The sequence below is a fragment of the Oncorhynchus kisutch genome, linkage group LG2, assembly GCF_002021735.2.
Source record: "Oncorhynchus kisutch isolate 150728-3 linkage group LG2, Okis_V2, whole genome shotgun sequence".
NCBI lineage: Eukaryota > Metazoa > Chordata > Actinopteri > Salmoniformes > Salmonidae > Oncorhynchus > Oncorhynchus kisutch.
Window position 1 is genome coordinate 62,153,465 of NC_034175.2, and position 24,207 is coordinate 62,177,671.

General features: G+C 41.6%; 1 protein-coding gene across 1 annotated transcript; it reads right to left on the bottom strand.

The window, feature by feature from the left end:
- Positions 1 to 2,426: 2,426 nt before the first annotated feature.
- On the bottom strand, positions 2,427 to 22,110 carry LOC109904881 (nectin-3). The gene is made up of 10 exons (XM_031802202.1): positions 22,017 to 22,110; positions 21,008 to 21,100; positions 20,395 to 20,733; positions 16,426 to 16,731; positions 7,526 to 7,628; positions 7,181 to 7,335; positions 6,549 to 6,651; positions 6,391 to 6,421; positions 4,628 to 4,748; positions 2,427 to 4,004 (listed from the first exon to the last, which is right to left on the bottom strand). Exons 1-9 carry the CDS (start codon positions 22,108 to 22,110, stop codon positions 4,629 to 4,631), a joined length of 1,344 nt encoding a protein of 447 aa, XP_031658062.1. The 3' UTR covers positions 2,427 to 4,004; position 4,628.
- Between the last annotated feature and the right edge of the window lie 2,097 nt (positions 22,111 to 24,207).

Below are 24,207 nucleotides of genomic sequence, written 5' to 3' on the forward strand. Positions count from 1 at the left end.
CTCAGTGCACGAGCCATTTGGGATGGAGACATTAGTGCACTGAGATGACCAGAGCTAGTGGGCCAGGTGCTTTCTCATCCATCTCTGTCACCTGAGATCTCTCCACTTAAAGGTTTTGTAGGAAGCTCAGGCCGAGCATATCTTTAGACCTCTATCTTCACCCCATTTCTCTCAGATTGTTTATCAACAATGCCTCAAGCCACTTCTTTCTCCTCCGTTCTGCATTTTATGTGCAGTTTACGTAAGTTGTAAAAGTTACGATCTGTATTTTGTTGTGATCCTTGTCTTGATAAACAAGACATTGGTGGATGATTCACAGGAGGCCACAGAGAGAGACATGGTGGTTGGGTCAGCACTGCCCACTGTCTATATGAGAGAGAGAGAGACCACCATCTATAGCAGAGAGAGTGAGATCCCACTACAATATTCCCACAGTAGGGCAAAGCTCAGAGAGACTGGCCATGCGTGCTTGCATGTGTTTATAATTTCAGTTCTGATACTTATGCAATTAGCCAGCAACTGCAATTATTTGCATAATTGCACAGCAACAAAAATCAGAGATTTCAAAATTCTTATTCTATCCCAGCAAACATGACCAAATTGGCACGATTTGGGCCCAATGCAGGCTAAAATATTGTCCCCATATAGGCTGCCAACATTGGGCCAATGCACCTTTGCTCATCGGCTGGACATTAGCCCTCAAGGCCTTTGCCACGTGTGGCCCAGGGTGAGTGGCCCACTTCTGATGAAGGCAGCCCTCACTTTGCCTGAAATAAACAAAAAAAAATTACCAGCAAATATGTCCAAATTGGCACAATGTGGGCCCAATGCAGGCTAAAATATTGTCCCCATGTAGGCTGCTCACATTGGACCAATGCATCTTTGCTATTTATTAGGAATTTAATTCAATGCATGAATTGAATAATTTCCAAGCGTTAAAGGTATTTATGGAACATGATACATTATTGTATCAAAAAGACAACCAAGTTGTTACTATCAAACATATTTATTTTTTTACAAGAGAAACTGTTAAGTCTCATGTCACATGTACTTATTGAAGACTTAAAGACTTCATCATTGGCAGTGTACAAGATCCCACAAATTGGGCATGGCACAACGTGCACACCACACAATAATCGAGTGAGCCCCTTTCTCTAGCTGGGCTTGGTATTGGCTATCCTGTGTTGGGGTTGGTTTGGGCTATCTGGTGTTGGGCTTGGTGTGGGCTATCCTGTGTTGGGCTTGGTGTGGGGAAGACCTGTTGGGCTGGTGTGGGCTACCCTGTGTTGGGCTGGATTAATTCAAGCGGTTGCTCAGGCTCTCCAGAGCCCATTGAGTAAAATCAGAACATCGCTTATTTTCGTAACCGCTTGAATTACTCCTGGGTATCTCTAATTGGGCATGTTTGTTTGATATTGTTATTGTGTAAGAACGTCTGTGTGTGCAATGTTGGAGATATGACCAGAGAGGTATGTAAGATAGAAAACATCTCAGCAAACATGACCCCATTGGCTCCATGTGGGTATTTGGTAGGCAAGGTGGGCACGGGCTAGCCCACAGCAGTCGCGCATCAGCCCAACAGGTCTAGCCAACACCAAGCCCAACACAGGCGAGCCCACACCAGCCCAACAGGTCTTCCCCACACCAAGCCCAACACAGGATAGCCCACACCAGCACAGAAGATTCCCTGCTTATTGCCCTCCAGGAATTAATAACACATACAATGCTTAGTTCAAACCACAGGTCACGGTATAGCTGGGAATAACTGAGGATACCCAGACAATATAAAATAGAATATAAAAGAATGCGGTAGAATATAATATGATAGAATAGAAAAGAAGAGACATTTTAGATGTTTTGTTTATAAGATAATTTTACTTTACCAGCATGAAAATCCAATCCATACAGGACATGATAAAGTGGAGCAGGGGCGTCACGCAACGCAAATATCTGAAGTGGCACACAGTACGTGAGGATGGCTGGAGGTGGTCCGTAAGGAGTTACCCCCCCTTTGGGAAGTTGGAGAATTTTGAATTTTTCAAAGACCTGAAACTGTTTTTTTCTGCAATCTAGAGCCATAATCATTTTGCTTAATTCTATGTAAAAAAAATAAAATAAAAAAATAAATAAAAAAGGTTTATTTCTCTGCATATCTAAGCATAACTCTTGAGCTGTCTGTATCCTCCTGACAACTGGTTATTTTTTAAAAGAAATTAAATATGCTTCTCTTCATCTAAAATCTGGGTAAAAGAATGAGTCATGTAAGTCATATTCAGTATATTGCGTAATTGCTTGCTTTTCTAAAGTCTGCCAACCTTGCCAGAAGGCATGCCAGCTAAGATAGTTAGACAGGCTAGCTAATTGTTGTTTGGCTGATAAATGATCCTCCTTGATATTTAATTCTGAATAAAAATGCAACATCACACTTGGTGTAAACCTTTTTAGTAAGCATTCACCATCACATTGAAATTATACTGTGAAATACATTTTAATTAAAGCTATTGAAATTTGGAAATGATTCTGTCTCAAATCAAAATCAAATCAAATGTATTTATATAGACCTTCGTACATCAGCTGATATCTCAAAGTGCTGTACAGAAACCCAGCCTAAAACTCCAAACAGCAAGCAATGCAGGTGTAGAAGCACGGTGGCTAGAAAAAAATATTCCAAAATAATCATCATGTGCATCCTAAAGGGAAAAGAAATTAACTTTATGTCCTGAATACAAAGTATTATGTTATGGGCAAATCCAACACAAAACATCGCTGAGAACCACATAAAAAAAAAAAATGGAATAGAGCTAAGCACAGGCAGTGTCCTAAAGGAAACCCTGGTTCAGTCTGATTTCCAACAGATACTGGGAGACAAATTCCCATTAAAGCAGAACAATAACCTAAAACACAAGACCAAATATACATTAGAGTTACTTACCAAGACGACATTACATGTTTGGGAGTGGCTTAGTTACAGTTTTTAGTTAAATTGAGACTTACCCAGAAAGACACTGCTAAAGGTGATTATAGCATCTATTGACTTATGGGTGTGAATCCTGTCGTGGAAAATTGCAAGATTATGTTTTAATGCTTGTAGGATTGTTATAATGCTTGTATTACATTATAATAGTTGTTACATTCGACAGAATAGAGTATTGTGTGTGAGTTCCACTGAGGATGGGCCTCTATGAGATTTACAATGTCTTTGGGTAATAAAACCTAAAGAGCATTCCAGATAGTAAAGGTAATGTTTTTGTGCTATACCCTACCAGGGTGAGACGGGTTCCAGTTTGGAGTAGGAGGGGGCCAGACACTGGTCTTTACAATAAGAACTGTTGACACAGCAGTAACTGTCTGCAGTGTTTTATAGATATCTTTCATACAAATCTTAACCTTTGTGAACTGTTCCTAAGATCTGTGGTTCATCATGTAAGTTGAGAGGGGTGTATCTTGGCTATAAATGATCTTTGTACTTTTCTGGTGGTACTTCTCAATGGTTCATTAGAGATAGCGCATCATTGAAAGTCAAAAAGGGCTATTGCAAAGCTTAATTATTAAAAAATATGTAGTTTAAGTATAACTCTGACTGGTGTGTAGTTTGCAACTCTCCTCATTTGGTAAAGCAGAAAAATGCCACCACAATCCTTATGTAAATGAGATATTTCTGTATTTCATTTTCAATAAATATGCAAACATTTCAAGAAATATGTTTTCACTTTGTCATTATGGTTTATTATGTGTAGATGAGTGAGAAAAAAATGTTTTAATCCATTTGAAATTCAGGCTGTAACACAACAAAATATGGAATAAGTCAAGGGGTATGAATACTTCTGAAAGCACCATACATACATACTGTACATACATACTATACATACAGGAGAGTTGTTATTCCCACTGAAGCAACAAAGACCATTCACCATGACAAGGTGGAGTCCACGAGAGGGGAACAAAACTCTGAAACAAGGACCAGCACTGGGTGAAGCTGTGATGGAGTCGAGGTTTCCAATGTCCTAGAAGATATTGTTCATTAGATGGTTGGAGAATGTGCTAATTCTGTTTTATTTGTATATATTTTTCTCCACAATTTTGTGGTATCCAATTGGTAGTTACAGTCTTGTCTCATCGCTGCAACTCCCGTACAGACTCGGGAGAGGCAAAGGCCAAGAGCCATGCGTCTTCTGAAACACAACAAAACCAAGCCACACTGCTTCTTGACACAATGCCTGCTTTACCCGGAAGCCAGCCACACCAATGTGTCAGAGGAAACACTGTACACCTGGCGACCGTGTCAGCGTGCATGCTCCCAGCCCACCACAGGAGTCATTCTAGCGCGATGGGAGAAGGACATCCCTGCCAGCCAAACCCTCCCCTAACCCGGCCAATTGTGCGCCACCCCATGGGTCTCCCGGTCGTGACAGAGCCTGTACTCTAACCAGGATCTCTAGTGCCTTAGACCACTGCGCCACTCGGGATAAAAACCTGGGATTAAAATCTGTCCGGCGATTTCTTCGAGCTAACACAATAAATATAAATAATGAACAGACAATCTATCGAACATGAAAAACATTTGGAATAATACAAATTAAAAAATAAAATGTTTCCAAAAAAACAAATAAGGTATATTGTTCCATACATCATGATACTTCTTCCTCCTCCTGAGGCTCCTTCCTGGTTTGGACAGTTGCAGTCAATGAGTCATCTTCACCTTCCTCAACCTTGTCATGTCTCCTCGTCTTGGAAGATACTGATATAGTCTGGAATCAAACAGACATTATTACAGTATGATTCCATAGAAACCAGTGGCTAATGAGAAACCTAATTCGTAAGTTTAGTCACAAAACAATGGAGGACAGTGAAATACATATGTAGCAACTTAATTTGATCACCCAGTTGAGGGAACTGGAGAACTTCCCTGCAATGTAGGACATTTAACACTTGTAGTGTATTTGAGGTTTAACCTATAGGCCATCATTGAAAATAAGAATTTGTTCTTAACTGACTTGCCTGGTTAAATAAAGGTAAAATAAAAAAATATATTTTTAATCCCATTAGTCACAATAGTGACCGGCGGTATATCACAGTGCATCTAGGTATAGACATAGTTATACACATATATAGTTCTTGTTTTACCTAACTTTCTACTCTGTTCTTGCTTTTAGTTTCACTTCGAGTCAAGTTCTGGATATGTTGGATCTAGGTGACCGCCCAGACAAGGCATGCAACACTGCAGTTATCCCTCAAAATGAGAAAGATGCTGTCCTCAGTGATTGTGATAGCGCTGGGTCAGATATGGACTATGAGGGGGAAACAGGCCATTTGCCAGCCAGGCTGTTGAATGCATATGCTGAACCTATGCAAACAGATCATGACAGGGACAACGTTATCATTGATGATGACCAAACCCTCGCCATCCCCCCTCTCCAACCCACCACCCGCCTCCACTGTTGATAATGAAGAGCCAAGGGCCTGTACCCGCTAGAGGGTCCAGTCAGAAGAGCCAAGGGCAAAGCTGCAGGTGGTCAAAAATAAAGATGGAGTGTTCAAACGATCAAAGAGGCCAGCCACCGCTGTGATTCCAAAACACATAGTATACAGTCCAAATGCTGCAGAATGTGTCAATCAAAGCTGCCCCAACCCAATGGATGTTTTCCTTCTAATGTATCCACCCACCTTAAGAGATATCACCATTGAAATGTCCAACATCTACTCCACCCAGACCAAGGACAAGCAACTGTAGGATAGTAGGTCTGACTGATTGTAGTTCAAAGTAGTGATGCACAAACTAATCGTGCACTTGGTTCTGAAGCCTACCTCTATATGTTCAGTGTAGGCCTCTAATGCATATTCTACAGGCTACCTCTATCCAAAATGTTACCTTTCTGTTCAATGTGAATGAATCACACGACTGCTATTCAGTTGTTAGTGAATGTTGCACTAAAATGTCACAAATACAATGCTACAATGAATATTAGAATAAGGTCAAATGTTACAATATTACTGTTTCAATGCATGTTGCAATAAAGTAACAATGTATGTTACAATAAAGTTATTAATTATTATTATCCAACCAGTTACAATTGTGACCGAACATAAAACACACGTTTTCACGTACTTTTCCATTAAAATGTAAAAAAATATATAGGATAATGACACATGATTTGGATATTTTCATGTTCAGGATTAAATGGGTTAAAAAGGCATTTTTTTTTTTTAAGTTTGCAGTTTCCACAGAAATGTCAGATTAGATTTTCCTCATGAAAAATGTGTCAACCCTTACAAAAATGCCTATAATAATTTTCATAATAATTCACATTTCCTGTTACTGAACGATTATTTTCCTGCTGTAGCAAACTGACTCAAATTAAGATCCTACATCTATAACTACTCACAGCATACCTGTTCTGGTGCCTTGGCCATGAATGAACTCCTGGAAAATATAGTCCAGGAAAATAAAATATATTAACTTGAGCAAAATCAATATATGATCATCTAATGCAAATGCATTCTTTTCACAATGCAAAATCAGTTCATGATATTACAATAGTTGATATTACCAAGGAAACTGTCCGTATTTCCACCGGTACCATATGAGTGCAGCCGCAGCAACAATCAGACAGAGAATGACAACTAGTAGAACCCAACAGGCAGCAGAGGTCTCTGTGAGGAGAGAGGAGATACAGTTAATATAAGAAACAGTCTGTATTTATAATGACATGTAATCATGTTGCCCAAGCAACCATCATGGCTCCAATGCAAAAACTTTCCTGCAGAAAACAAAGAGGTAATACCAGGTTATAAGACACGTACATATACAGTAAGAGATGTGTGTATTATGACCATCTTAGTAATGGTTATACAGTACCTTCCCATAGAAAGGGGAATGAGGCCATACATCTGATATTAACACATGCAGTGAAAGATAAGTGAACATCTGGCTCAACTTTGTTATCCATGCTACAACACATTTCTCAACCTCATATATGTGTTTTTTATGTATGCCAGGAATGCCAATATTCTTGCCAGGCAAAATTCCCTATGGGACAATAAAGTATTCAATATATCAATCAATCAAATCAGAAACAACTATAAGCATCTTATAAAACAGCATAAGCAACTAGTTAACTAGTTGCTTATGACCAGCATGAATAGTGTGTGTGTGTGTCTCACTCTCTCAGGTGCTTCTCACCGGAGGATATGTGTACATTGAGGGAGCCAGTGGCTCGCCCGTAGGGGTTGGAGGCCTGACAGACATAGAGACCATTCAGCTCAGAGCTGAGACTGAGGAGGTGCAGTTTGTCTCCCTCAGCTCTCACTGAAGACCCAGGCCATGGCTGGACCACTCTGGGAGAGAGAGAGAGGAGGAGAAGGGCTTTGTGTGAGTGTGTGTGAGATAGGCAAAGGCATAATTTGACTACCAGCATAATATATGAACATACTGAAGCTGCAAGCTAATCTGTTTCATATGTTTAAACAAGTGTACCTAACATTTACATTTAAACTGTTTTGAACTAGTTTACATAGGAGTCAGTACCGGCTCCAGGTGTAGTTGGGGTGTGGGTTGCTGTCTGCTACACAAAGGAAGACTGTGGCTTTAGAGGCCTCACTAAGGGTAATGTTCACTGACTGAGGTGGATCTGAGAGAGAGAGAGAAATGGTTACAGATACTGCAGATATAGAATGTAAATAGACCTACACACTCATACCAAGACAGACCCATAACAATGACACTACAGACTCTGAGCAGTGGGCAGGGAAGAAACTTTAATGCACAGATGAGGCAACACTAAATCAAATCAAAATCAAATCAAAATGATTTATATAGCCCTTCTTACATCAGTTGATATCTCAAAGTGCTGTACAGAAACCCAGCCTAAAACCCCAAACAGCAAGCAATGCAGGTGTAGAAGCACGGTGGCTAGGAAAAACTCACTAGAAAGGCCAAAACCTAGGAAGAAACCTAGAGAGGAACCAGGCTATGTGGGGTGGCCAGTCCTCTTCTGGCTCTGCCGGGTGGAGATTTATAACAGAACATGGCCAAGATGTTCAAACGTTCATAAATGACCAGCATGGTCAAATAATAATAATCACAGTAGTTGTTGGCTTTTCATAGCCGATCATTAAGAGTATCTCTACCGCTCCTGCTGTCTCTAGAGAGTTGAAAACAGCAGGTCTGGGACAGTTAACACGTCCGGGGGAACATGTCAGGATTCCATAGCCACAGGCAGAACAGTTGAAACTGGAGCAGCAGCACGGTCAGGTGGGGACAGCAAGGAGTCAGTCATCATGACAGGTAGTCCTGAGGCATGGTACTAGGGCTGGTCCTAGGGCTCAGGTCCTCCGAGAGAAAGAGAGAATTAGAGAGAGCATACTTAAATTCACACAGGACACCGGATAAGACAGGAGAAGTACTCCAGATATACCTGACTGACCCTAGCCCCCCGACACAAACTACTGCAGCATAAATACTGGAGGCTGAGACAGGAGGGCTCAGGAAACTCTGTGGCCCCATCCGATGATACCCCTGGACAGGGACAATCAGGAAGGATATAACCCCACCCACTTTGCCAAAGCACAGCCCCCACACCACAAGAGGGATATCTTCAACCACCAACTTACCATCCTGAGACAAGGCCGAGTATAGCCCACAAAGATCTCCGCCACGGCACAATCCAAGGGGGGACGCCAAACGAGACAGGAAGATCACATCAGTGACTCAACCCACTCAAGTGACGCACCCCTCCTAGGGACGGTATGAAAGAGCACCAGTAAGCCAGTGACTCAGACCCTGTAATAGGGTTAGAGGCAGAGAATCTCAGTGGAAAGAGGGGAACCGGCCAGGCAGAGACAGCAAGGGCGGTTCGTTGCTCCAGAGCCTTTCTGTTCACCTTCACACTCCTGGGCCAAACTACACTCAATCATATGACCCACTGATGAGATGAGTCTTCAATAAAGACTTAACCTCTCTGGGATATGTGGGACGGTAGCGTCCCACTTGGCCAAAAGCCAGAGAAAGTGCAGAGCGCAAAATTCAAATAAATTACTATAAAAATCAAACGTTCATGAAATCACACATGTAACATACCAAATTAAAGCTACACGTGTTGTGAATCCAGCCAACATGTCAGATTTCAAAAATACTTTTCAGCGAAAGCAAACGATACTATTATCTGAGGATAGCACCTCCCTAAACAAAAGAGAGAAAACTTATTTCAACCCTGCAGGCACGACACAAAACACAGAAATAAATATATAAATCATGCAATTCCTTTGACAAGCTTCTTCTGTTGGCACTCCAATATGTCCCATAAACATCACAAATGGTCATTTTGTTCGATTAATTCCGTCCATATATCCAAAATGTCAATTTATTTGGCGCGTTTGAGCTAGAAAAACCATGTTTCCAACTTGTGCAACGTGACTACAAAATCTCAAATGTGACCTGTAAACTTTGCCAAAACATTTCAAACTGCTTTTGTAATACAACTTTAGTTATTTTTTAAAGTAAATAATTAAATTGAATGTGGGATGATCTGTGTTCAATACAGGAAGAACAAACTGAAGCATGCTTTCTGGTCACGCACCTCTATCTAACAGTACATGAAGTGACCCACGTTCAAGATGGTACTTCTTCATTACACAAAGGAATAACGTCAACTAATTTCTAAAGACTAGTGACATCCAGTGGAAATGGTAGGAACTGCAAGCAAGTCCCTTAGAAATCTGGAATCCCAATGAAAACACATTGAAAAGAGAGTGACCCCAAAAAAAGAATCTGAATGGTTTGTCCTCAGGGTTTCGCCTGCTACATAAGTTCTGTTATACTCACAGACATGGTTTCGAACCGTTTTAGAAGCTTCAGAGTGTATTCTATCCAAATCTACTAATACTATGCATATCTTATCTTCTGGGGATGAGTAGCAGGCAGTTGAATTTGGGCATGGTTTTCACCCAAAATTCCAAATGCTGCCCCCTATCCTAGAGGTTGAGACCGAGTCTGCGTCTCTCACATGGGTTGGCAGACCATTCTATAAAAATGGAGCTCTATTGGAGAAAGCCCTGCCTCCAGCTGTTTGCTTAGAAATTCTAGGGACAATTAGGAGGCCTGCGTCTTGTGAGCGTAGCATACGTGTAGGTATGTACGGCAGGACCAAATCGGAAAGATAGGTAGGAGCAAGCCCATGTAATGCTTTGTAGGTTAGCAGTAAAACCTTGAAATCAGCCCTTGCCTTAACAGGAAGCCAGTGTAGGGAGGCTAGCACTGGAGTAATTTGATCAATTTTTTGGGTTCTAGTCAGGATTCTAGCAGCCGTATTCAGCACTAACTGAAGATTATTTAGTGCTTTATCTGGGTAGCCGGAAAGTAGAGCATTGCAATAGTCTAACCTAGAAGTAAAAGCATGGATTAATTTTTCTGCATCATTTTTGGACAGAGTTTCAGATTTTTGCAATGTTATGTAGATGAAAAAAAGCTGTCCTTGAAACAGTCTTGATATGTTCATCAAAAGAGAGATCAGGGTCCGGAGTAACGCAGAGATCCTTCACAGTTTTATTTGAGACTACTGTACAACCATCAAGATTAATTGTCAGATTCAACAGAAGATCTCTGTTTCTTGGGACCAAGAACAGGCATCTCTGTTTTGTCCGAGTTTAAAAGTAGAAAGTTTGCAGCCATCCACTTCCTTATGTCTGAAACACAGGTTCCTAGCGAGGGCAATTTTGGGGCTTCACCACGTTTCATTGAAATGTACAGCTGTGTGTCATCCGCATAGCAGTGAAAGTTTACATTTTGTTTTCAAATGACATGCCCAAGAGGTAAAATATATAGTGAAAACTATAGTGGTCCTAAAGGGGAACCTTGAGGAACACCGAAATTTACAGTTGATTTGTCAGAGGACAAACCATTCACAGAGACAAACTGATATCTTTCCAGACAGATAAGCTCTAAACCAGGCCAGAACTTGTCCGCGTAAACCAATCTCTCCAAACGAATATGGTGATCGATGGTATCAAAAGCAGCACTAAGGTCGAGGAGCACGAGGACAGATGCAGAGCCTCGGTCTGACGCCTATGGCTGCAATCCCCGTACAGGGATCAACATCAGGGGAAATTTCTGAGTGACAACTAAAAATACAACGTCGTAACATTAAATATTCTTGAAAACGCAAGTGTCTTACATCCTTCAAAAGATTAGGATCTTGGTAATCAAACTTTTCCAATTTAAAATAGCTATTACAGAGAACAAATACCATGCTTTTGTTTGAGAAGAGCAATGATTAACAAAAACATTTCCCGCCATGACAGTTTTTACACATCCACATCTGAAGGTAAAATTATGACTTTCATTCTGATTTTTTGCTCTTATTTCTCTTCCCGAGGGTCCCAGTGATCAAATGATGTGCCGTTTTCTTTGATAAAATCCATTCTGTAACCCGTTTGTGCCGTGAATTCCATCTCTATCAATTTTACGGAGCATTCGACGTAATTACACACTGTAAACAATCGTTTATCTAGTCATGGTTTCAGTGCATTCCTCTGGATGTTTGCAACACAGCCAAACGTCATTGTTTCTTTTGCGGGGAGTATTGACCGAAGTGAACTGATTTGAAGACAACGAGCAATGACTACCTTGCGCACCAATAATATTAGCGAAGCTTCATTGATTGACTATTTCTGCCCAATGACCACTGATCTTCTTGAAATCTAGCTGGGTAGATCGCCAATGAGCTGAGGTAATAGCCAGTATGTAATGGTTTTTAGGTTGGACCACCATTCCTTGTTTGTAAATGCACGCGTAACAAACTCCATTCTCGCCTTGACTATCAGAGGAGTTGCTGTGACGCTTGTTACGCGCAGCAGTATTTTGGAAAGTTGTATTTTCAACGATTTCATTGAAGACATCATGGCGAATAAATCAGGAAAAGCGAAGTCAAAGTCTAAAGTGAAAGTGAAAAAGTGAAAGTGAGACAGATTTTTTTGTTTGAGGAATCTTTGAGTGTTATGATTCAAACAGGAACTGAGGAGCTGTTTCTGCAAGGAGAGGACGTACTTCTGGACGGGTAAGTGCTAATGCCGTTTTATGAAATATATATATATATATATACACACACACACACACAGTGGGGCAAAAAAGTATTTAGTCAGCCACCAATTGTGCAAGTTCTCCCACTTAAAAAGATGAGGCCTGTAATTTTCATCATAGGTACACTTCAACTACGACAGACAAAATGAGAAGAAAAAAAATCCAGAAAATCACATAGTTTATTTGCAAATTATGGTGGAAAATAAGTATTTGGTCAATAACAAAAGTTTCTCAATACTTATATACCCTTTGTTGGCAATGACAGAGGTCAAACATTTTCTGTAAGTCTTGACAAGGTTTTCACACGGTAATTTGGCCCATTCCTCCATGCAGATCTCACATTTAGTGAGTTCGGTACACATCCGGTGGATAGAGAGCCGTTTATTATGTTCAACATAGGAGGGCCAAGCACAGGAAGCAGCTCTTTCAGTAGTTTAGTTGGAATAGGGTCCAGTATGCAGCTTGAAGGTTTAGAGCCCATGATTATTTTCATCATTGTGTCAAGAGATAGAGTACTAAAACACTTGAGTGTCTCTCTTGATCCTAGATCCTGGCAGAGTTGTGCAGACTCAGGACAACTGAGCTTTGGAGGAATACGCAGATTTAAAGAGTCGTCCGTAATTTGCTTTCTAATGATCATGATCTTTTCCTCAAAGAAGTTCATGAATTTATTCCTGCTGAAGTGAAAGCCATCCTCTCTTGGGGAATGCTGCGTTTTAGTTAGCTTTGCGACAGTATCAAAAATACATTTTGGATTGTTCTTATTTTCCTCAATTAATTTGGAAAAATAGGATGATCGAGGAGCAGTGAGTGCTGTACAGTACGGTCTTTTCAAGCTAGTCGGAAGACTTCCAGTTTGGTGTGGCGCCATTTCAGTTAGAATTTTATGGAAGCTTGCTTGTATACTAGGGAGCTAGTTGCTTATGACAAATGTTTTTAGTTTTTAGGGGTGCAACTGCATCTAGGGTATTGCGCAAGGTTAAATTGGGTTCTTCAGTTAGGTGGTTAACTGATTTTTGTCCTCTGACGTCCTTGGGTAGGGAGAGAGAGCCTGGAAGGGCATCAAGGAATCTTTAGGTTGTCTGAGAATTTAGAGCACGACTTTTGATGCTCCTTGGTTGGGGTCTGAGCAGATTATTTGTTGAGATTGCAAACGTAAATGGTGGTTCGATAGTCCAGGATTATGAGGAAAAACATTCATTCCATGGGACAAAACTAGGTCCAGAGTATGACTGTGACAGTGAGTAAGTCCAGAGACATGTTGGACAAAACCCACTGAGTCGATGATGGCTCTGAAAGCCTTTTGGAGTGGGTCTGTGGACTTTTCCATGTGAATATTAAAATCACCAAAATGTAGAATATTATCTGCTATGACTACAAGGTCCGATAGGAATTCAGGAAACTCTGTGAGGAACGCTGTATGGCCCAGTAGGCCTGTAAACAGTAGCTATAAAAAGTGATTGAGTAGGCTGCATAGATTTCATGACTAGAAGTTCAAAAGACGAAAACGCCATTTTATTTTTTTGTAAATTGAAATTTGCCATCGTAAATGTTAGCAACACCTCCGCCTTTGCGGGATACACGGGAGATATGGTCACTAGTGTAACCAGGAGGAGAAGCCTATTTAACACAGTAAATTAATCAGGCTTAAGCCATGTTTCAGTCAGGCCAATCACATCAAGATTATGATCAGTGATTAGTTCATTGACTATAACTGCCTTTGAAGTTAAGTACGGTATCCCTAATTTGAGACGTGAGGTATCACGATCTCTTTCAATAATGGCAGTAATGGAGGAGGTCTTTATGCTAGTGAGATTGCTAAGGCGAACACCGCCATGTTTAGTTTTGTCGAGGCACAGACACCGCCTCAATGGGGATAGCGGAGCTGACTACACTGACTGTGCTAGTGGCAGACTCCACTAAGCTGGCAGGCTGGCTAACAGCCTGCTGCCTTGCCTACACCCTATTTCATTGTGGAGCTAGAGGAGTTAGAGCCCTGTTTATGTTGGTAGATAAGATGAGAGCACCCCTCCAGCTAGGATGGAGTCAGTCACTCCTCAGCAGGCCAGACTTGGTCCTGTTTGTAGGCGAGTCCCAGAAAGAGGGCCAATTATCTACAAATTCTATCTTTTGGGAGGGGCAGAAAACTGTTTTCAACCAGCAATTGAGTTGTGAGAGCTCATCACTCCCCCTAACTGGGAGAGGGCTAGAGACAATTACTCGATGCCGACACATCTTTCCAGCTGATTTACACGCTGAAGCCATGTTGCACTTGTTGACCTCTGTTTCATCCTAACATCGTTGGTGCCGACGTGGATAACAATATCTCTATACTCACCAGTTTTAGCTTTAGCCAGCACCATCTTCAGATTAGCCTTAACGTCGGTAGCCCTGCCCCCTGGTAAACAGTGTATGATGGCTGGATGATTCGTTTTAAGTCTAATACCGATTGTAATGGAGTCGCCAATGACTAGGGTTTTCAATTTGTCAGAGCTAATGGTGGGAATCTTCGGCCTCCCCTAACGGGAGGAGTAGAGGCCAGAGGAGGCTCGGCCTCTGACTCGCTGCTTAATGAGGAAAACCGGTTGAAAGTTTCTGTCGGCTGAATGAGCGACACCGGTTGAGCATTCCTACAGCATTTTCCTCCAGAAACCGTGAGAAAGTTGTCCGGCTGCGGGGACCATGCAAGGGGATTTATACTAACGTTACTATCTGTACTTACTGGTGGCACAGATGCCGTTTCATCCTTTCCTACACTTAAATTACCCTTGCATAACAATTGTGTCTGAAGCTGGGCTTGCAGCACAGCTATCCTCACCATAAGGCGATTGTTCTCCTGTATATTATGAGTACAGCGACTGCAATTAGAAGGCATCATGTTAATGTTACTACTTAGCTTCAGCTGTTGGAGGTCCTGACAAACCATATCCAGATAAAGCGCCCGGAGTGAAAAAGTCTGAGTGAAAAAAAATGGAGTGAGGGAAAAACCGAAAATATAAACGGTAATTAAAAAGTAAAAACCGTAAAGTTGTCAGGTAGGTAGCAAAGTAAAGTTGAGAACACCCCTCTAAGAATTGTTTGTTTGTGAACCTGGTCTTCCTTCATTTCAGTTTGATAGATTAGTTACAGTAGAGCAGCAGTACAATGAAAGCGTGTAAAGGTCCATACCACTTGTGTGCCTCAGTGGATGTCTATGGTCTAGGCCAGTGGTAGTAGAATATACTGACAGCGGATGTCTATGGTCTAGGCCAGTGGTAGTAGAATATACTGACAGCGGATGTCTATGGTCTAGGCCAGTGGTAGTAGAATATACTGACAGCGGATGTCTATGGTCTAGGCCAGTGGTAGTAGAATATACTGACAGCGGATGTCTATGGTCTAGGCCAGTGGTAGTAGAATATACTGACAGCGGATGTCTATGGTCTAGGCCAGTGGTAGTAGAATATACTGACAGCGGATGTCTATGGTCTAGGCCAGTGGTAGTAGAATATACTGACAGCGGATGTCTATGGTCTAGGCCAGTGGTAGTAGAATATACTGACAGCGGATGTCTATGGTCTAGGCCAGTGGTAGTAGAATATACTGACAGCCGATGTCTATGGTCTAGGCCAGTGGTAGTAGAATATACTGACAGCCGATGTCTATGGTCTAGGCCAGTGGTAGTAGAATATACTGACAGCCGATGTCTATGGTCTAGGCCAGTGGTAGTAGAATATACTGACAGCCGATGTCTATGGTCTAGGCCAGTGGTAGTAGAATATACTGACAGCCGATGTCTATGGTCTAGGCCAGTGGTAGTAGAATATACTGACAGCCGATGTCTATGGTCTAGGCCAGTGGTAGTAGAATATACTGACCGCGGATGTCTATGGTCTAGGCCAGTGGTAGTAGAATATACTGACCGCGGATGTCTATGGTCTAGGCCAGTGGTAGTAGAATATACTGACCGCGGATGTCTATGGTCTAGGCCAGTGGTAGTAGAATATACTGACCGCGGATGTCTATGGTCTAGGCCAGTGGTAGTAGAATATACTGACCGCGGATGTCTATGGTCTAGGCCAGTGGTAGTAGAATATACTGACAGCGGATGTCTATGGTCTAGGCCAGTGGTAGTAGAATATACTGACAGCGGATGTCTATGGTCTAGGCCAGTGGTAGTAGAATATACTGACAGCGGATGTCTATGGTCTAGGCCAGTGGTAGTAGAATATACTGACAGCGGATGTCTATGGTCTAGGCCAGTGGTAGTAGAATATACTGACAGCGGATGTCTATGGTCTAGGCCAGTGGTAGTAGAATATACTGACAGTGGATGTCTATAGTGTAGGACAGTGGTAGTAGAAAATATTTACAGTGGATGTTTATGCTGAAGTTGTAGGTCTTCTCTGTTGCCAGGGCAGACTGGTTGACCACACACTGGACCCGCTGATGATTGGCTGCCTTGGTTGGTACCCCGAGCAGGTGGCTGAGTACTGTGGTGGTTCCGTTGGCGTGCTGTGTGAAGTTAGTCACTGTCCTCAACAAACTGCCAAATGCACCAGTCTTCCACCTCACTTCTGCCTGTGGCTTGGCACCAGCAGCCACGCAGGTTGCCAAGACAACCTCATTCTCCCCAATGACAGGAGCAACATCAACTGTCACACTCACTACTGGAGGAACTATGACCAGAACACAAACGAACAGAGAACAGAAAACATGAACAAGTCACTAATTATAAATGTGGAACTATCCATGAAAAAAACACCATGCACAGCCCGTCATGTGAAACTTATTCAAATGCTCATGTCATATGACTAACACACTTTAAATGAACCCTTTCATGTTCTCTATCTGACCAATTGCAATATACATCCTTAGTAGCTATACATTTACTGTATTGGAGGTTTGGTCAAATCCAGTTAATAGGTTTTAGCTCACCCTGATGAGTGTTACCTGCACCTGAGGTATTAAGTTTCACACACACATCACGAAAGCTGTTTTTAATTTTCAGCAGTTCCACTGAAAAGCAATCACTGCCCAGTGATTATGCCGTTAATGGATGCTGTATATAGTGGTGTATATATTCCAACATCTGTTCCACCATTAGGTAAACTATTAATGCCCGTGCTCTCCTGGTTACAGCTTGAGTAAAAGGATACACTCTTAGGAAAAAAGGTACTAAATGCAACAATAGTGTTTTTTGGTTTGTCCCCATATGGGAACCCTTCTTGGTGCTAGGTAGAACCCTTGGAAGAGGATTACAACCCTCTATGTAGACTGCTTCCATAGAAGGCTGCTTTCATGTACTGTCACATACACCAGATGTGCAGTGAAATGTGTTGTTTTATAGGGTCAGTCATAGTAGTACAGCACCACTGGAAATTAGGGTTAAGTGTTTCTCACGCGCACATCAACAGATTTTTCACCTTGTTGGCTCAGGTATTCAAACCAGCTACCTTGTCGGTTACTGGCCCAATGCTCTAACTGCTAGGCTACCTGCCGCCCAAGAACCCTTATATCTTTGAAGGAATCCTTCTAGAACCCTCTGAACGCTTCCACCCTCTGAAAATAAGAATGTGTTCTTAACTGACTTGCCTAATTAAAAGACTAAAGGAGTAAAATAATTAAAAATAAATCGTGCCCAAAAATACAGATTTCCGATTGTTATGAAAACTTGAACTCGGCCCAAATTAAAAATCGGCCATTCCGATTAATCGGTCGACCTCTAAAATGTACTATTAATTTGTCCGTCTGTATATTTCCAGACATGACATACAGTTGAAGTCGGAAGTTTACATACACCATAGCCAAATACTTTTAAACTCAGTTTCACAATTCCTGACATTTAATTCTAGTAACAATTCCCTATCTAAACTCAGCTAGGATCACCACTTTATTTTAAGGATGTGAAATGTCAGAATAATAGGAGAGAGAATCATTTATATCTGCTTTTATTTCTTTCATCACATTCCCAGTGGGTCAGAAGTTTACATGCACTCAATTAATATTTGGTAGCATTGCCTTTAAATTGTTTCACTTGGGTCAAACGTGTTGGGGAGCCTTCCACAATAAGTTGTTTGAATTTTGTCCCATTCCTCCTGACAGAGCTGGTGTAACTGAGTCAGGTCTGTATGCCTCCTTGCACGCACCCGCTTTTTCAGTTCCACCCACAGATTTTCTATGGGATTGAGGTCAGGGCTTTGTGTTGGACACTCCAATACCTTTACTTTGTTGTCCGTATTAAGCCATTTTGCCACAACTTTGGAAGTATGCTTGGGGTCATTGTCCATTTAGAAGACCCATTTGTGACCAAGCTTTAACTTCCTGACTGATGTCTTGAGATGTTGCCTCAATATATCCACATAATTTTCCTACCTCATGATGCCATCTATTCCCTCCTGCAGCAAAGCACCCCCACAACATGATGCTGCCACCCCCGTGCTTCACGGTTGGGATGGTGTTCTTCGGCTTGCAAGCCTCCCCCTTATCCTCCAAACATAACAATTGTCTTTATGGCCAAACAGTTCTTTTTTTGTTTCATCAGACCAGAGGACATTTCTCCAAAAAGTACGATCTTTGTTCCCATGTGCAGTTGTAAACCGTAGTCTGGCTTTTTTATGGCGGTTCTGGAGCAGTGGCTTCTTCCTTGCTGAGCGGCCACAGGTTATTTCGATATAGGACTCGTTTTACTGTGGATATAGATACTTTGTACCTGTTTCCTCCAGCATCTTCACAAGGTCCTTTGCTGTTGTTCTGGGATTGATTTGCACTTTTCCCACCAAAGTACGTTCATCTCTAGGAGACAGAACGTGTCTCCTTCCAGAGCGGTATGACGGCTGCGTGGTCCCATGGTGTTTATACTTGTTCATCTGTACAAACAATTGTTCACGTGGTACCTTCAGGCGTTTGGAAATTGCTCCAAAGGATGAACCAGACTTGTTGATGTCTACATTTTTTTTCCTGAGGTCTTGGCTGATTTCTTTTTCCAAGCAGTTTAAATGCAGTCAACTTAGTGTATGTAAACTTCTGACCCACTGTTGTGAATTTTATGAATAATGACTAAATGTATACATTTAACGTAGAACTATAACAGAATACTACCCTGTCACTGTATGATTGTATGCAACTTAATAGAATCATAAAACTAAATCTAATGTGTGTAGTTTTAGGCAAGAATTAGAACAAGGACTTTCTGTTCCTTTTTAGTATGTAAGCAGGGTGCAAGTGTGAAATGGAGCTATCAGACAAGCTGTACTACTGTGTTCCTTACAGGACATTCTGTCCCCACCCAGGGAGGGGACAGACCTTGGGCTTGTAGTAGATTGTTTAACAGGTGGCAGACAATTTTTTATTTAACCTTTATTTAACTAGGCAAGTCAGTTAAGAACAAATTCTTATTTTCAATGACGGCCTAGGAACACAATGTATGAGTAGGAGAAGACTTGTGAACTATGTTGCCATTGTATCTGAGAGGAGGGACATTTATGATGAAATGTGAGGTATATAGACCAATGTACTGGAAATTATAAGGAGACCTCTCTAAATAAACATTCCTGACAATTGTGGCTGGGCCTCCGCCTGATTCATTCCAACCATTTTCCTACAAATTCTGGGTATCAGGCTGAGTAATCAATTCAAATGGGTTTGTGAACACTGAGAACATAATTCTTGTGACACCCACTGGAATGGTGATACTGTGAATTATAAGTGAAATAATCGGTCTGTAAACAATTGTTGGAAAAATGACTTGTGTCGTGCACAAAGTAGATGTCCTAACCGACTTGCCAAATCTATAGTTTGTTAACAAGAAATTTGTGGAATGGTTGAAAAACGATTTTTAATGACTCCAACCTAAGTGTATGTAAATATCCGACGTCAACTGTATGAGGGTGCAATGAGATACCCGGTGGGTTGGACAGTACTCTTCTCATCAATAATCTTTAAACAAAACTTTTACTCAAAAGCTGGAAATAAGCCAATCCTCCATCTTTCACGAAATGTAAAGTTCAAATGCTTTATACATTTTAAAAAATTTAAAGAGCGTGGTTGACGGAGAAACAAAATCGTGCTGTTTGAAGCCATGTGGCAGAAGGTGTTACGTGTGCTGAAAATAGGGGTGGAGGCTAGTGGGTCTGGCGGGTGTGCTCTAGATGTTTGTATGTATGATGTAGTTGTTTGTATGTGTTGTATTGTTGATAAAAGAATAAATAAAATCTTGTAAAAAATTTTTTTTTAAATGTACCAACCATCTTTTTAGCTGTCGAGTGTTGGTTATCACACGCAGTCTTTCTAGACTTCAAAAGTAGAAACAGTGATGCAAAGAGTGAAGGAAGAGTTCTTACCTAGCACAGTCAGAGGTATCTCTGTAATGTATGCTCCACTGGGGAAAACACTGAAGATACATGTGAAGGTGCCTTCATCAAGCAGTCTGACAGCAGTTATTCGAATAGATCCAAGGTTTTCTGATGGGTTCCCAATAAACTGGACTCTACCACTCAATCCATTCGGTGAAATAACCCCATTGGGATAGATCAGCAGCAAATGAAGTTTCTGTGTTTCTTCCAAAGTACTTTTCTGCCATGTTATCTGTTCAAGCTCCTCGTCTGTCTCTATCAGTCTGCAGGATAAGTCCACATCCTCCCCCAGTACCACAGTCCTCCATCCTCCAATCACACGTGTACCTGAAGAGAAAACACAAGCCAAAAATACAGTCCAAAAGATACCTGTAGAATAGAGGTTTATGACCTCTAATAAACAGAGATGATAACTAAACACACAGACAAGAACATTATTAGTATTTAGCTGTGCTTATGAACTATCATTACTCCTTGATGGAGACTATTCACGTCTTGCAAAGTAGCCTACACCTTATTACAAAAATCAACAAACAGTCCTACATTGGTCAGTAATAATGGAGGTAAACAGATGCAACAGTAAATGTAATAGGCCACAAACCTTTGTTGAATGTAAGTTCTTCTGCTGAAGCAGCTGACACCGTTTGTGCTGCCGGAAAACGCTCTGGTAGGAAAACGCTCTGGTTGGAAAACGCTTATTCGCTTCGAATCGACTGCGTCATTGCATCACAGCTGCATCACATTTTGCGCAGCTAGGCAACTATACTGATGCAGGTACCTTTTGCAAATGGTCGCATGTAGTTGTGCACATGGAGGAGAGAATCATTTTCGCAGTATCCTCAAAGCCGTGTCTTTTTGACACAGCAGCTGACAGCTACATAAACACAAAAAATGCTGCTTGGAGACAAGTGTCCACGATAGTAGGATTGCCAGGTCAGCTTAGTAGTGAGCTTGTGCTAGATGTGGCTAGCTAGCTAACCTAGCCAATGAGGTGTGTGTGAAATAAATAGTCAAATAAATGATGCTAGTTACTACCCCTGATACCTTTACCAAATAACCATGTTTGAAAGAGTGTGAGTGTGTATGCTAGATAAATAGTAATAGAAATGGTAGATATTACTGTACCCCTGATCATTTGGTCAGATAACCGTGTGTGTGTGTGTGTGTGTGTCTGTACAGTAGGTGACATGTCCATGATAGCTAATAACTATAGTTAGGCTAGGTAATGGTTTGGCTTATCATGTTCATGTCTATGTAGAAGAATACTGTAGGAGGAAGTGAGGAGGACTCAGGGACAGGTATCAGAGAGAGAGAAGGGCAGAGAAAGACAAGAGGTCTGGGTCAGCAGCTTCAGGTCAGCAGCCTTGGCACTTCTGACACATTTTTTTCTGGATCCATTTATTGTGCCTATGGCAACGAGTGGCAATTTTACAGCCAGACCCTCTACTACATCATCCACAAGTGTTGTCGCCACCGGTGCATCAAGACCCTCAACGACCCTCTACAACATCATCCACGAGTATGACCACTACCGGTGCAGCCATGGAAGATGATGAAATGGAGGAAGCACCTCTGGATATAGGACCACCTGAGATTATTATGAACCTCACGGAAGTGACCGCTGAGGACCTCGTTGAACAGGATGTGGCCGTGGAGAGAAACAGAGAGTGAAACGATGAGGAACAACGTCACACCAGGCGTCATCGGAGGTACCAGCCTCCAGATCCACTCAACTCATTTCAGCAGAGGCTCCTCCAAGCCGTCGAGAGGGATGCAGCCCAACCTGATGCTCACAGGAAGGAGGATGAAGAGACCCTCTTTGCCATGAGCCTGGTGCCAACACTGAAGAGGCTGCCTCAGCAAAGAAAAGCAGCAGTCAAGGTTAAAATGCTTTTTGAAGCCGAGTTCAATGGTACGTTTTTTCTCTCCACATCACAGGTAGTGTCATAAGTGTGCGACAGTGAAGTGAAGTAGGTCATTTTTACAGTATAGTCATGTAGGTTAATTGGTATTTCAGATCAAAGTATTAATATGAGGCAAATGTATAGCTGTTGTTTCTGTGTTAGAAAATATCCTAAAACAGTTTGCTGTCAAAATATCTGCCTGCCATATTCATCTTTTGATCTGAAATACAAATTCCATGAGTAAACAGCAAGTATTACCAACTTTACCACACTGTTCCTATATTTATGCCACTAACTACACTATACAAGCAGTATTTAGTTAACATAAATCTCACCTTTTAAGGTGTCATATTATGTTAAGCTTGTATGTGTTGTTTTTCTCTTCCCTTTCAGAAATGGAGTCAATTTAGCCGACCAGCTCACAGGAAGGACAGGAAGAGGAGAGGAGTTGTCTGGTTGTTGTTTTGACCTCCCTCGTTGTACCTTTCTTTTCACACACGTCAGTTCTGTTTAAATTCAGCCAATTCATAAAGTAATTTGTTTATAAAGTCTTAGGATAGCATTCACTATTAGTGTTACATACATTTCTGAATTGAAACTCATACAGAGTTTTCACAGATACTCTTGGTCTCTTACGAGACTAAAGATCAATATATTTATTTCATTTAAAATCACTTGAAAACCAGGGTGTTAAAACTGTTTGTGAAGTTATGTTCCATCGACTGGTCTGTGACGTCCAGGGGCCATTTGTTTGTTTAGCTGTGTTATGGCTACATATTATTCCCTTTTTCTCAGAGACTGAGACATACACACACACACCTCTTCGTACCTCAGATCTCCAGTGCCCTGCCCTCTCTCTCTTTATGGCCATGTCTAAAGTTCCGTCTAGGCTTTATGAGTAGTCCCTGTATCGGTCTGCAGTTGTGCCAAAAATACATGCTCTTGTTGTTCTCTTACAGATTACAGGCTACACATTTATTTAAAAAATAATAATAAATTGCACGCACGCACACACCTCTTTCAATAGTGTTATTTTTTTAAACATTTTTACAACACACACACCTGTCATGTTCTTTCCTGTACTTGAATACTTATTCAATTATAATGTTTTCATAGTCAGTTGTTTATTAATATTTAACTTAGACTTAATCTGCTTATTTCTTCCCTACACCTTTGCTGATCTAAGACAAGATGAAAGTAAAAACACATTCTCTTCCCCACCTGCATTTTGTCAGGCCAGTGAACATGGTGGTAAACTGTACTATCTGTATGGACCCTAGGTTACCTAGGTTACCCTTTCCCTTTGTTATCATACTAACTGTATGTCGTATAACCTTAATTAGTGCTCCTGCTCACCTGATGTACCATGCCAGGTGTGTATAATACTGACGTTAATGGGAGAGGGAAGGGGTTAAGGTGTGGTCTTTACTCACAAATTTCACTTAAATATAGCTTCCAAATGAAGAGAGACAGTCATACATAAAGTAATCTGGGGGGGAAAATGCAATTTTATGGACAACGATGGATGGTTCTTAAAATAACCTTTGTGTTATGGGGCTCTTCAAAGAGCCGTTTCACTCTGAGACCAAGCACTCTCCGATACATTCTCCATCGGGCTGCCAGAATCCCAAAGGCGCATTCAACAACTAACCTTGCCCTGGACAGTCGTTTGTTAAAGATCCTTACAGGCTTTGGCAATGGCAGCTGATATCCAGCGTAGGGCCACATGAGGTTGGGTCTTAAAGGGAAGGCCTCGTCGCCGACGAAGACGTGGGGAAAAGGTCCCAGGTCTTCAGCCCCAGGGAGTGATGCAGGTAGTGGAATATCCAGGGTGCCATCCTGAAGTGCCTGGCCAGAGGCAGTCTCGGAGGGTCCCGCCATCACTTCCCTTGCCGTA